The sequence below is a fragment of the Pezoporus flaviventris genome, unplaced genomic scaffold, assembly GCF_033815535.1.
Source record: "Pezoporus flaviventris isolate CSIRO_AGI_PZ_B2104156 unplaced genomic scaffold, CSIRO_AGI_Pfla_v1 ptg000015l, whole genome shotgun sequence".
Taxonomy (NCBI): Eukaryota; Metazoa; Chordata; class Aves; order Psittaciformes; family Psittacidae; genus Pezoporus; species Pezoporus flaviventris.
In genome coordinates this window covers 37,598,979-37,610,497 of record NW_026892563.1, presented here as the reverse complement: position 1 = coordinate 37,610,497, position 11,519 = coordinate 37,598,979, and the positions used below count along the sequence as shown (strand labels likewise).

Here is an 11,519-nt window from a genome sequence, read left to right as displayed (position 1 = left end):
TGCATCCCTGCCTTTTCCCTGCTCCCTTGTACCACTGACATGGTACAAGGGTAAAGCAGCCCTTCAATGGTAAATATGCCTTGGGGCCAGCCATGGGATGGCTCTCACACCTGCTTGGCAGATGATGTCTAATGATGACACAGACCATGAGGCAGGACCCAGGGCAGAGCCATCCCTCCTGGCCCAGCTCCCAGAACGCTCCCTGCCAGGTTTCAAAAGGTGCTAAACTATTTAAAGGAGGAAATAAACAATATAAGCAATGCTACTGAGCTTCCGTGCAGCTTGAAGACCCATTTCTGGAGTTAGATTGCAAGCAGCATTTGGAATGGAAGCAAATAGCCTTCCCATGCCTCCCTCCCCCCCCTTACGCTCCCTCCTTGAGCCTTCTGCCAAGTCCCTGTGATGAAGGAGATCAGCAAAGCTCTCAAAGGGCTTCTGTTATTGTCCTTAATGCTATGGAAAACAAGAAGAAAACATGGCTTTTTCACCTTCTTTTCATTCCTATTGACTTTACTCTTCTGGTCTTCACTGCCTTGTTTTCTCTCTCCATTTCTATCTAGCCTGCCTTCCTCTTCTCCTCCATTCACCCTTATAGCGTTGAGGGTCGCTCAAGGACAAGGACCTCCCCTGCCCCTTCTGCTTAAGCTCATCCCCAGCACAGGGAGGCAGCAGCAGCCCTGACACCACTGCCAGGAGCCAGCCATGGTGGGACCCCGTGCCATGAGCTGTGGTGTGAACAGGGGGAGGGACAACGTTCTCATCCTAAGGAGAAAGCTGACAGGCTGAGACTGGCTTTCCTTTTGTGAGGAATAGGTGCGACACTCCCAAGATGAAGCTGTTTCAGGAGCCTGGGCACTGAGGGAATACCGGGATTGTTTCTTGGGGGCATCTTTTCCTGTTGTCCCAAAATCCAGATCAGGAGCTATCACCCTACAACCAAGCCCTGACTACTGCCATTGCAGGATGAGATCAGTAACCCCCAGTGCCACCACCAACCACTCCACCTGAGCAGAAGACAAGTGACACGACTTCGACACAATAAGCCTCGAGGGTTAAAGGAACCGAGTTTGCTGGAGGGGTTATCCCATACTTCAGCAGCAGCCAGAAAGCCAAGTACCTGTCTGAGAACACAAGTAGCTGTCCTGAGTGAGCCCTCCTTTGGTTGTGGGTGGTGAATGACTTCAATATCCACGAGCAACCTAATCCTCTGCTTTTGGATGTGGAGGAAGCGCAATCTGGTTCCTCCCTCAGTAGCACAGATAAAGTGATGCTCAACCCTGAAATATGCCTGCTGCTTGATTGTGGCTTTGAAATCCAATGCAATAGGTCAAAACCCTGCTCCTGCTAGCAACAAAGAAAGAGGCCATTGAGAACAACAGAAGCAATGAAATGCTTGAAGGACATTTTAGTCCCCACCCAATGGAATGGCTGAAGGAAAGTGCACAGCTTCCCACAGTCTAGTTACTGAATTACTAACCCAGTTTCTCCCAACCACTTACAAAGCAAAATCATAATCAACTGTAGGATCTGGGATTATGAGTCCCAAGAATGAGCTTTTACAAAGTAGAAGCTAAAAGGTTTGCAGATCTGTTTCACAGCTGTGGCCCAGATACAATCAGCTCCTTCTCATTCCCCTCTTTCAAATTATGGCCCCGGCACTGATTTGTGATGAAGAGAGGTCCAAAGGGTGAAGAAGGTCTGAGTATCCTTTAAGACATCCAGAGAGGCTGAATCTAATGTGTTTTATCAAGAACTCCCTTCTCTCTGTGCGCCCACTTTTATTCATGCTCCCTTTTCAAGTAGCCAGGGAAAAAAAAGAAGAAAGAAATAGAAGAGGCAGCCAAGACTGGAGATGTCAAAGCATTTGGAAGCCTGACTTTTGTCTTTAGAAGAGTTTCCATTTACAGAGCAGCTTCATGCCTTGAGCAATTTGTGGTGTCTCTGCTTTGAAGATCTTTGTACCTTCATGTTTCCGAAGGACGCTGGAGGGAAAACCCACACCCTGTTCTCTAAGGTCTCTTCCACTGCCTTCACATTGCCTCTTCCTTGTCTCTCTCTCGAGGTTTTGCCACTTCCTCTGTAGTTTGATATATAAGCAAGGGGGATGCACTGAGCTACCCCAAATGCACATCCAAGGGGTGAAAGTTATCTCCTTTCTTCCTTTTCTAGGTTGTATTTAGTGCTGCCTATACAGAACCCAAAGAGTTTGTTCCCTTTGTCTTGGCCAGGACCTCAATAGCAAACAACTCCTCTCCTTCTCCCATGGGCAGAACACCCACAGGCCAACAAGCAGCAGTACCACTGTGTGAGGGCTCTTGGTGTCCCCATGTTATTTGCATGAGCTGAACTGGAACAAGAGCAAGTCCCAAGTCCGGTACAGAGTGCCCTTCTTCACCCAATTCAGCTCCCCGTATTTAGGAGATAGGGGTCAATCAGGGCTTTGGAATAGGCACTGGGCCCCAACCTGATCACAGACCCTTACATAAGTGGTAGCCGGGGTGGGGGGGGGAATACAACCCACAATCTTTTCCAAGTTTATTATGGAGGAGGACAGGGAGAGGGGGTGAAACAGGGAAACAGCTTTGTTCCCATTCGAGGAACACTCCATTTTACCAGCACCATGTCAGCACAAACCAGCACACATGCTCTGCAGGACTTGTTACTGCAAAGCTTGTTACTGCATTCCAAAGCAACCTGGGTGACCTTGCTTGGAGATAGTGGTTTATGCATATGCAATCACCCCACTACACCATCCCTCCCTGCATCCGCAGACATGCCATGCCCAGTGCTCTCTGCTCTCTCAGCCCTGGCAGTGCATGGATGCACACATGAAAAGGGAAGGAACGGTTACCCCTGTCCCAGTGAACGTTCTGCCAGTACCGGAAAGGTCTGTAACCTAAACCCATCACCTTCCCATCCAACATAAACTCAGGAGCGGTGTTGAAAGACAAATCAAAGCATTCTGCTTGGCCAATTCCCAGCACACCTTCCCTTCCTGCATGCTGTTGTGAGACACCATGTCCGGCTGAGAGATCCCCTTTCCACACCTGCCCTGAGCTCCAGGGCCCCAAGTTCAATCCTGCCCTGTTCCTTCCAGGAGTTCAGATCTGGGGCTGAGACAGCAGAGCCAGGACATAGCACTGGGAGAAGCTGTTCTGGGGTTTGAGCCCCTGCCCACCTCCACAAACAGGTCTTTCACTGCATTATTGACTTGGCTAACAACATTGCACGGTGAGGTGCTGCTAGAACTTCATGTAGCCCTCTGGAACCAGTTGCCCAAGGTGACAAATCCCTTTCTTAACCCGTTTGTCACACCCCAACTGCATGCAGCCTCTTTGTTTCATATCTCCCTACTGAATTCCCCAAAGTCGGTGTTTTCTGATCATCCATAACTGTGAGGCCTGGTCCCTTCTGGGGACAATTGACCTTCTTGTGGATTAAGCCAGACTTCAGCCATCAAGTCCTCTCCCCCTGTGGCTGTTGTTGTGCTGTCTCAGGGTAGCCACAACCTTATGCCATTGTGGTCAGGAAGGGCAGTGTAGAAGCATCTCCTCCAATGACCCTACCCTGCTATGTCCCTCAGGCAGAAGGTGCTTACCTCTTGCTCAGCTTGCTGGGTCCCTCCAAGCATCGTTTGCCAGCAAAAGCCTCCATCCCCTTTCTGTCAAGAGGTTTGGGTCGGTAAAACTTAACACACTGCTGCAACCTGAGGCTGTATCACACCTCAAAGACCCTTGGAAAGTCAGTGAAAGACTTGGCCAAACCACAACAGCACCCTCAGCTCCAATTCCTGCTGAGCTATACACCGCAGCTTCTTATGATTCAGATGGCTGAGCTCTGGGTGAAGGCCAAGGGAACAGGTCCCTCTGGCAAAGCCTGTTCCTTCCATCAGCTTCCACAAACCACAGCAGAAGAGAAAGTGCCACAAACAGCAGCAACTGGGTGTTGATTCAGTATCAGCACTAAGCCACACATGGAACAGAATGTGCTGAACTCATATGTAAAGACACGGATCTCAAAGCTAAGAGCCTAGGACCAGGCTGACAAGCCCCATTTCCTTGTTTGTGCCAAATCCCTGCTTCTCACACCTTCCCGTGACATACCTGTGGCTGCATCCCATTTCCCTTCCCTGCCCATCTCCAGGAGCTGCTCTGCAAACAGCCCAGGGCTGGGCACTGCCAAAGCACCAGCAGGATGAGGGGAAACACATCAAAAGCAGAGAGATCAAGGGAGGGCAGGAGGCAGGTCGGAGCACACCCCCATCCCACCCTTCCTGCTTCCTGCCTTAGTTCAGTGCTCTGCAGTCCTAAATACATCCATCTCCCCCGAAGCAGAGAACTACCCATTTAGCTGGTGCTCTCCATCAGCATTTCTGTGTGCTGCTTATCTCCACAACAGCATCCTGTGGATTTTTCCAGCAGTCAAATCCACGGAGGGGATCTGCAGGGCAGAGCCACGAGGTCAGGTACTCCCAATTGCAGAGTGGGTAACAAAGGCTGCGAAGGTTAAGGTGCTGCTCCCCCCTTTCCTTGTGCTCGACCTCTCCAAGCTCTCAGAATGCCGGTGACAGAAACTGAGGTGGGACAGCTGCACCCAGAGGTGCTATTGAGGCGAGATACCAACCTCACAGGCTCTGCATCCACACAGACAAGGAGCACTGGCTCTTCCTCCTCTTGCCACTCCTCCAAGCAAGGAACTCGGCAATGAATGATTTGTGTGGAAACTACAAGACAGGAGGCAGAAAAACCTGTTCCCTCTCCAGTTGTGGCCCCCCCCTCAGCTGCATTTGCTCCCCATCATCTGAGATCTCAGGTGTTCAAAGCACTCACCCACCAGTCTTTCTTCTGGAGTGATAAACGAGTTTGCATTCTACTGCGGCAGAAAGGGCTAGAACAAGGGTGACAAAGACAACCTCAGAAAGGTTAAACCACATGTTTGCAGGGCCCCCTCCCAGCCACAGCTAAGGAATGCCTGAAGGCCAGCCATGCTGTCGGGAAGGAGAAGAGGAAAGAGTGGGGCAATCCAATCTGGTTTCAGTTTATTTCCAGAATTTTACTGTACAAAATATGCAAAGTGTAAAACATTTTTTATATTTCAGTTAAAAAAAAAGAAAACAAACCAAAAAACAAAAAACCAACACAACCCCCATCCAGCTATAACTTAAGAGAACCCAGCTTGGAACAGAACAACTCACTAAGCTAAGACCCACAGTGCATTAATGTCACAGACACCAGGAATTTGCTTACTTAAGTTCACAATTAGAAAAAAGAACATAAAAGACCATGTACCATTGCAGTTAAAGTCACATGTGCAAAGAGAAAAAAGAAAGAAAGAAATGCTGGTTAGTGTCTATTGATTAGAAAACCTTGGCAAACCCCATCTTGCTATACAGTGTGTGTAGAAAAAGAGTATTACACAGTGATCAAAAAGAGGGCAAGGGAAGGACCGCCTTCCCCAAGACACAGTAATGCTGAATCCAAGAAACAGGCACAGAAGAGTGTAAGATTCCTTCACAGTTACTGTCTGTGCAGGCAGACACAGCACCCCTCAGTGCAGGAGATACTCCCAAGCATCACCAGTGCTGGCGAGAGGTGCAGCCAGAGGGAAGGATGCTCTCTCTGGGCAGGGCTAGCTGCCCACAGGGCTTCAGTACGTTATGGGGATTAGAAACACAGTCTCTTGGAGGGATGCAGAGGGAGGGTAACACCAGTTGTAGCACTGGTGTAATGAGGGGACCTGGCTCAGGAGTATTCCAAAGCAGTCATAGAGTAGCGGTTGGGAACGGCAACTTTTGGTCATCTATTGGAGGCAGCAGCCTGAAAGCAGGATGTGTATTCCCATGGGAGACTTTGTGGCCCAAAGCCACATCTTATAAAAGACAGAAATTTGGGGGTTTTGGGTAGGTTTACTTTTGCTTTTAGCAAAACTCAAACAGTTCAATCCTAAGAGCTTCCTTCTTCACACAGTTTGAACACTGAACCACTGAGCCTGGCTTGAGGCTTTAGACATGTATAATGCACACACCTATGAGGGAAAAGCACAGACACACAAGCTGAATGAGGAAACAGACATCTGCACACTCTTCCCATCAACAGCTCTCATAGGGGAGGGCAGAACTAAGCACAAGAAGAGCAGAGCCTGGGACCAGATTACAGTGTTTTGTCAAAGACTTTTTGTTTTCCCTTTGGAAAAGGGTAGATTTACAAGTTTTGGTAAGAAAGATGATGGAATTGGCTTGAAGAGGATTCCACGTTCAGCACAGAATGGATCTTTCCAGTTCTTCAAAAGCAAGCATTGGAAACCAGCACATCTCAAACAAGACTTCAAAAGCTACTTATGCAGGGCAGGGCCAACTTGAGAATCAGCTCTCTCACAGCTTCTGGCATACTTGGCAACAGCAGATTCCTGAGGCTTTGCATGGAGATCCCCATCCCAAAGGAAAAAGTTAAGAGGCTCCACGAGGGGTGGGATTTGTTCAGACCTCCTCCAACCTTGTGCCTTATTGTGAGCTGCTCCCAAACTGCAGCCCCAGCACTTCCCATCCCAGTGGATACTTGTCCTGCCTCCCTAGGGAATGTCAAGGAAAAAAATCCCACACAGAGGAGAGGATGGGAGCTGGAATGACTGAAGCTGCTGGCAGGAAAAGTTTTAGAGGCAGAAGTTGGAGAAATAGCTGGCAGAAGCTAAAATCAGATCTGCCTTCCTCTCCTATAGCCCCCCTGCAAGCGTAATATCCACAGCTCCTAGAAGCTGGGAGAAATCTGTATCTTTCCCTCTTTAGTCATGAAACAGAAAGCCAGGCTTCATGGAAACCCACAGCCATCTCCATCTGTTCCATAACAGTTCAAATAGCTGCAGCTGGGTTTGGAAGATCTCAGCATGGCTTTGGATTTAGGGTATTACAAATCTGAGACCAAAAAAAAACCCAAAGCATTTCAAGTGTCCAAGAAGCATACTTGATAGTCACAAGGAAAACACCAACATGGAACAGAGGAGTGGGGCAACACTATCACATGGTGCAGTCTTTAGTGAAGGATGTCCAGTGCAAGGATCTCTGCTGAGGGGAAATTGTTCAATTCAAAAACAGGGCTGTCTCATAAACCATTTGAACTCCAAAGAAACACAATTCCCAGCCAGGTACAAGAATCCAGACTGGGAGAGATGAGGGAGAATATGTGCATGAAGACAGTGTGGATAGGAAAGGCATTTGGAGGAAAACAGCCTGCTCTTGGCTGGCAAAACCCTTCAAGCCTTATTTTTATGCTGAGCTCTTGGCAAGCTCTACAGAAGGAAGGAGTGCAGGATCTGGATGGGAGCCGTGTTCCCTGTGACTCGATTCTTACTCATTAGCTGGCTATAAACAGAGTTAAACAAACCAGGCTGCTCTTGCCGCTCAGGGTTCTTATGAGGAGTCTGAATTCCTATAGATGCCACAAATCCATCTGTGGATCTCAAAGCACTTGACAAGTTGAGTTTAGCCTCACGACACCCCAGTGAAGTAGGTATGAAATAGTCCTCCAATACTGTAGCGAGGGGAGAGACCCTGAGAAACAGAATGTCTTGAAACACAAGAACAGGGAATACTCATGAGTCCTGATTCCTCTTTGAATCTGTCCTTAACCTTAAGCAGGTTGCATTCTAAAGAGACCATCTGAGAGTCCAAATCCTCTCCTTCAGATTTAATCAGGCAATGCATTCATGCTGCTGACACAGGGCGGAGTGTTTAATTTAGGAGCTGGCCCCCACTGACAGTGTCCTTTCCATGGGTGGGCAGAAAAGGCAGCACTGATGAGGAAGTAGATCTAGAGCAAGCAAGCACCGCTTCCACCTGGCTTCTCCATGTGTATAAGGATTTAATGGGATTAAGACATGAGTTTCCTGAGCAGATCCTGTCAGACAGTCCCCCTGGTGGGGCAGGGAAAGGAAAGGGGAAAGAAAACCTGGCAAAGAGGAAAAACTTCAGCAGAGGTGCCTATGAGAAGGTGCTCTCATGCACACAGCACACCCGAGCCCCCAGGAAGAGGGTTCTTGTTTTGGCTTCACAGAAAGGAGCCAATCCAGCCACAGGCAGCAGCCTACACACAGGCAGAAGTGCTCCCCAGTCTCCCAGGCTCTCCCACCTTGCCAGTGATGCACATCATGAAAGCCACATACATCTTCAGGAGAGCAAAATGTGAGGAGATACCATATAGTTCCCCCCACCTTTTTTGTTTAAAGGAATAAACCAATCTATATTTTCTAATTAAAACACTGCAAAGGCCACAGTCAATAAAGGAGTCCCTATACAGACTACCAGAAAGCCTGACCTAGAAAGAAAACCAAACACTAAGTTTAGAGAAGGAAAAACTCTACCTACTTCCTATCCTTTAAGGGACATGGGTCTGCTCCCATCATGTACCACACCATCTAGTTTCTTCACAAGCACATCTGGCACATTACATGGAGAAGATAGGATCCAGGTGACTTCCACACACTTGTAAGTAAGGTGCAGGACACTGCAGGCATCACTTGAATGAGGAATCACCACTTTGGGCCCTTGTGCTCCCTCCATCCCAAGAGGACTATCCGCAGCTCCATTGCTGCTGACACCCTGCCCTTTCCCAGCTTAAGGTGGCTGCTCCCTCCCACCAGCTTGTGGTAGGCACCAGCCAGCCCACACCAGCCATGCCATGGAGGACCAGCAGAGCCCCACTCTTAGCTGGGCCACCTCATGCTGATGGGAGTATGGAGGCAGCCCCATGAGCTGCTTGAGGAGCCCAGGGAAGGCCAAAGGGAACAGGAGAGCTGCCACAGCCCATCTCAGAAGACCACTCACCCTGGCAACAAAAGGCACTGGCTTAGGTAGAACTGGGCCCTCTGTGTTAAGACATCCATATGGAGGGCAGGTCAGATCCTGTCCTGATAACAGACATTTGCATGGCAAAAGACTGGGAAAAATGAATCATTTTGCATTCACACACAAATCCACCGCCACAGAGCTGACACCTGACAGAAGGCAGCTCATTGCCAGCCTCAGAGCTGGCTCTGGAGTCACACCATGCCCTGTGCCAGCAATGAGACACTGCTTTAGGCTTCATCATAAAAAGCAAACCTCCTGAAACCCCATGAGACTCAGGTGATGCCAAAGCCGCTCTGATGGACAAAAGCAAAACAAAACTGCACACCTCAGGAGCAGATCCCAGCATTGAGCAGAAGCTCCCCAGTACAGAAAGGCCAAGAAAGGCAGGAGGCAGGCAGGTTTTCAACATTCAGACAGAGTTTGGTATTTCTCAGCTAGAGCTGAAGGCGTATGGTGGGGAACGACATACAGCAGTTCTCCAAAGCAAGTGCACATGGCAGAGGTCAGCCCTTTCCCTGGCTCCTCTCCTCCTCCTTTCCTCCAGACATACTTGAAGCTGGCTAGAGAGGGAGGGGCACATTCCTGCCTGCACCCCCTTCCCATCAAAGGGGCTGTCAGGCACAGGGAGGGTCTGTGATTTATCTGAGGAGGGGCCAGCTATTCACCTCCCCTGTCCCAGTGCAAATAGGCAGCCCTTGCAGGTGCAAAAGGAAGTGGCAGTAAGGCAGAGCCCGAGGGGACTGCAGCTGGAGAAACACATTGGGAAAGCCAGAGAGAGAATACAGAAACAGGGAGCCTTGGGAGTGCCCAACAGAGATGCAGGCAAACAGGAGAGAGGAAGCAGGTGAGAGATAACAGGGAGCTGTGTCACACAGAACAGTTTCACTAACAAGCACCGGGATAAAAACATAAAACAAAATCAATCAGAAGAGCTACAAATGGGCTGTTCCAGTTCAAGACAAGCAACTTCAGAGACATGGAAGGCAAAACCATCCCACTGTGCTCATATAGGTCCAGCTCAGACAGAAGAGGGCATATGGAGAGAGGAAAAAAGAAGTCTTCGGTCCTCAGATGAGGTGGCTCTCAGAAGCAGCCCCCTCACACCCTCCCTTTGATACCTTCTCCTTCCCGAGCGAACAGGGACTGCCACATCCTCATGCAAGCAGGTTTCTACAGCAGAGGTGAGCAATACACTCTTCAGAAACAGCTGCAGGTAGGAAAAGCAGAGGCAAAGCACAGGCGTGTGTATGGCGTAAAGGCAGCGCTCCAACAAAAATAACCCATGTTGCAATCGTGAGGAAAAAGAGCGAGCGTGAGACTTACAGTGTGCCTGGAAATGGGGGGGAAAAGGGGAAAACTCTGTTCTGTCTCCAAGGCTGAGCTAACCGAGCCAAGTCACCCTGTCGCTTCTTAAGATATTTCTTTCTAGATAAGATATTCCAACTTCCCCCCCCTCCCTCCCCTTTCCAAATAAAGTGCAGATGGTCAAATATTACTGGTCCATCATCTGCCAGTTTCAGTCAGCATCGGGGAACTTAAACCCAAAAAGCACGATATTGAAAGACAAAATCCAATCCCCAAGGAACCCACCCTCAGAATCCCTTAGACTGAAGTCTCAGACTGTAAGCGGAGGACAAATTTATGAGATTTGGGGTCTATGAACTCCTCGGAGAGTTTGATGAAGGGGATTTTTTTCACATTAACAACAAGGCTGAAGTCCAAGCACTTGAGCACAAAGACGCTGCCGTCTTGTAACCCGCTCGTGACCGCTTCCTCGCTGACAAGAGTCCAGTGCTTGGAGAACCAGCGATCCCTGTCGTACTGGAGGGTTGGGCCCGGGCTGAGGTAACGCTCCAGGAATGCCTGCCGGGAGAGGGACACGTGTTAGCACCAGTCCTACCACTTGTTCTGCATCAATGCTCTCTTCCCAGCCCCAGGTTCAGCTCCACGAGCATGGGCTTGCCATGCTGTGAGTTTCAGCTTCCACGCTTCAGGAGACATCCTCGCCCCAGTGCCTCCCAGCTTTTCAGACCCCAGGAGTAGACACAAGCACCAGGAGATTCTCTTTCAGTCCATCCCACCAAAGTTATAGCCCTGACTTCTGCTGTCAGCAGTGCCATCTGGCAGCAGTTCAGTACAGCCCCACAAGCCATCCCAAAATAGCAGTCCCAGACAGGTAGATGAAATAGCTGGCCCTCCCTTCTTCAGGCCAAGCTAAGGTGGAAGTCAGAGAGTTTCCATAGTTGCAGCCTGACTGAGGCTGCAAGACTGAAAGCAGAACAGGGAATGCTGTTTGATGTTAGTTGCTTTAACGTCTCCTTTGCTCTCTTAACAGCGGCAGGACTCCCCCTTGTATACCTGGGCAAGGTACCAGGTGGATCCCAGTGAGAAGGTACTAAGGCTCATCTCTTGATAGCATTTCTGCTCTTAGGGTAGTTAAGTCCCGGATAAATGCCTAAGAGTAAATTCTTGCATTTCTAATCCTTTGCTAGGATTGTGGGATGTTCTTAGAGGGGAAGGTGAAGAGTAGGAGGTGGATAACATGACCCTTTAAGGCCTGATGCAGCCTATGCACTGACCATATACAGACAGCAACTGTGAGAACCTCCACTGACCTTCTTCAGCAATTTCCTGTCCTGTGTGTACACACAAATGTGCTATCCCTTTCTCTCTCCTTCCT

At 49.3% G+C, this 11,519-nt stretch overlaps 1 protein-coding gene across 2 annotated transcripts in view; it reads right to left on the bottom strand.

The window, feature by feature from the left end:
- Positions 1 to 5,018: 5,018 nt before the first annotated feature.
- The window catches only part of VANGL1 (VANGL planar cell polarity protein 1), a 43,496-nt gene continuing 36,995 nt past the window's right edge, over positions 5,019 to 11,519 (bottom strand). For both annotated transcript variants that reach the window (XM_061454110.1, XM_061454109.1), the window contains exon 8: positions 5,019 to 10,702. In XM_061454110.1, the coding sequence (XP_061310094.1) occupies positions 10,442 to 10,702 (261 nt within the window). In that variant the 3' untranslated portion in view covers positions 5,019 to 10,441. The remainder of the gene's footprint in view (positions 10,703 to 11,519) is intronic.